We start from the raw sequence: 1,930 nt of genomic DNA, 5'->3' as shown, positions 1-1,930 counted from the left end.
ATGTAGAGGGTTATGGGGGCAGCCTCTTACACCAACAAACGCACACTCCTTTACACATCTAGTTGAAACACGTTTTCACGTCTTCCACAAAGATAGAATAAAGGTCGGTAGAAAAAAATGCAGGGAAAACATAAAGTTTATATCTAGGGTGAAGTGTGTAAAAGCTTATGAAGATGGGCGGGCAATATATAGTCATGTGTGAACCCTTTAGAGTTTTCTCAAATTCTTTTCTTTTGAACCGATACCTATATATGTGTGTGTTTGTGCCTTTTACATCGTTCCGCATTCCCTAAACCCTTCTGGAAACTATAAAAGGAGCGGTGCTACCTGCTAAAACACGTCTCGTGCAGAGAAAGAGAGAGAGCCTCTAGTGTTTCTATCGCTCACAGTTGTGAAATCAATGGCATCTGCAATATCATCCACATCATGCCCACCTCCAGAAGAAGCAGAAGGTCAGGCACCAGGCGTCGTGGACCCGCTTACTCACTGTCCCCACCTTCCCCTCCTGCCCTCTCCTCTCCCTCGCTTCCCCCCCTTCGACTCACCCTGCACCGGGTAATCCTCTTTATCAGCTCCTTAATCATTTTATTTAATGTCCACTAATTACATTAGTTGTTTATTGATTAGGTTTTAGTAGACATCCTGTCCCTGTTAATCCATGGGCTTAATTGACCACCCCATTTAGTTAGTTTTAAACATGCTTTGGAGTTTAGATAACAAAACCACTTGGTGAGTGCACTAGACTTAATCACTTAAATTGAGATTAACAGTCCTTCGTTAAACTGATTCTCCGAAAGATTATCTATCATTAACAGTGACCCCCTAAAAAACAATCTTATGTGGTTGAGTATATCCTACAGATGCAATGATCTTGAAGAAAATTGGGCATGCCTAATATGCCAAGATACCCTATGTGGGCGGTACATCAATGGGCATATGGCGGCGCATTCCGAGTCTATGGATCATGCCATGGCCATCAGTTTCAGGTACTTGGTGTAGCACTCAAGTCTTTTATGAAATCTTTCTAGCGGATGCTGATGTTTTCTTGTATTAAGTTTTTGACCTTTTTTTCCCCAGAGATTTGTCTGTATGGTGCTTCAAGTGTGATGCCTACCTGGACGCCCAGGTGATTCCAGAGCTGCGTCCGGCATTCGAGATGCTTTACATGATGAAGTTTGGAGAGGCACCTCCAGCTCGGAAGACCCTCACAGAATGTTGGCCAGTACTGCAAATGGAAGTGGTGGATGACCCCAAGAAGACATCAGAACAGGAGGGACATGTACTGCAGGCCCAGAAGACTCCTGCCAAAAGTGGGTCAGTATTGCAAGCAGAAGTGGAGTCAGGAAAAGTGGTGGATGACTCCAAGAAGACATCATCTGAAGAGAAGGGACGTGAATAGGCATCTTATGGGCATGGACATGCATACATGTATAGGTGTCATCTGGACAGCATAGGATGGGTATGCATGTGCGTGTGTGTGTGTGTGTGTGTGTGTGAGAGAGAGAGAGAGAGAGAGAGCTGTATAATCAGTCCACCCTTGAATAATGAACGCTAGCAGTTTTTACTCATGGGTTTATCATGCTTATGTTTTTTCAATCTAGTCAATTATGTAGGCATGAGTTTGTTTCAAACATGGGGTTGCAAAAATGTGGCTGTTGATTGTCATTTCAAAAACTTGTGCATCTTTTCTAGGTAGCAAAAGGCTGTTCTAATCCTCTCTCGCAATTACCGGTGAGATCTAAAATTTATTGAAAATCATGGCATGTAGGCATCTCTATGGGCATGGTTTTCAATCCTCGCTCTTATGGAGCTTAATGCCTAAGATGGTGTGCTGATGTTGCATGAATATGGGGATGAGTTGCTTTAGTTAAAAATCAGGCATACTTAGTTAGCTTGACACATTCATCTATTTGCATTGGGGTGCACTAGA

The 1,930-nt window shown here is 43.1% G+C and overlaps 1 protein-coding gene across 1 annotated transcript; it reads left to right on the top strand.

The window, feature by feature from the left end:
• The first annotated feature begins 255 nt into the window (after nucleotides 1-255).
• Nucleotides 256-1,566, top strand: LOC147609295 (histone deacetylase-like protein). The gene is made up of 3 exons (XM_086787575.1): nucleotides 256-555; nucleotides 861-986; nucleotides 1,078-1,566. Exons 1-3 carry the CDS (start codon nucleotides 401-403, stop codon nucleotides 1,397-1,399), a joined length of 603 nt encoding a protein of 200 aa, XP_086643701.1. The 5' UTR covers nucleotides 256-400; the 3' UTR covers nucleotides 1,400-1,566.
• Nucleotides 1,567-1,930: the final 364 nt, after the last annotated feature.

This window comes from Cibotium barometz, chromosome 51 (assembly GCF_041138505.1).
Source record: "Cibotium barometz isolate CiBa-2024 chromosome 51, ASM4113850v1, whole genome shotgun sequence".
In the NCBI taxonomy this organism is placed as follows: Eukaryota; Viridiplantae; Streptophyta; class Polypodiopsida; order Cyatheales; family Cibotiaceae; genus Cibotium; species Cibotium barometz.
This window is presented reverse-complemented; position numbering and strand designations above follow the sequence as displayed.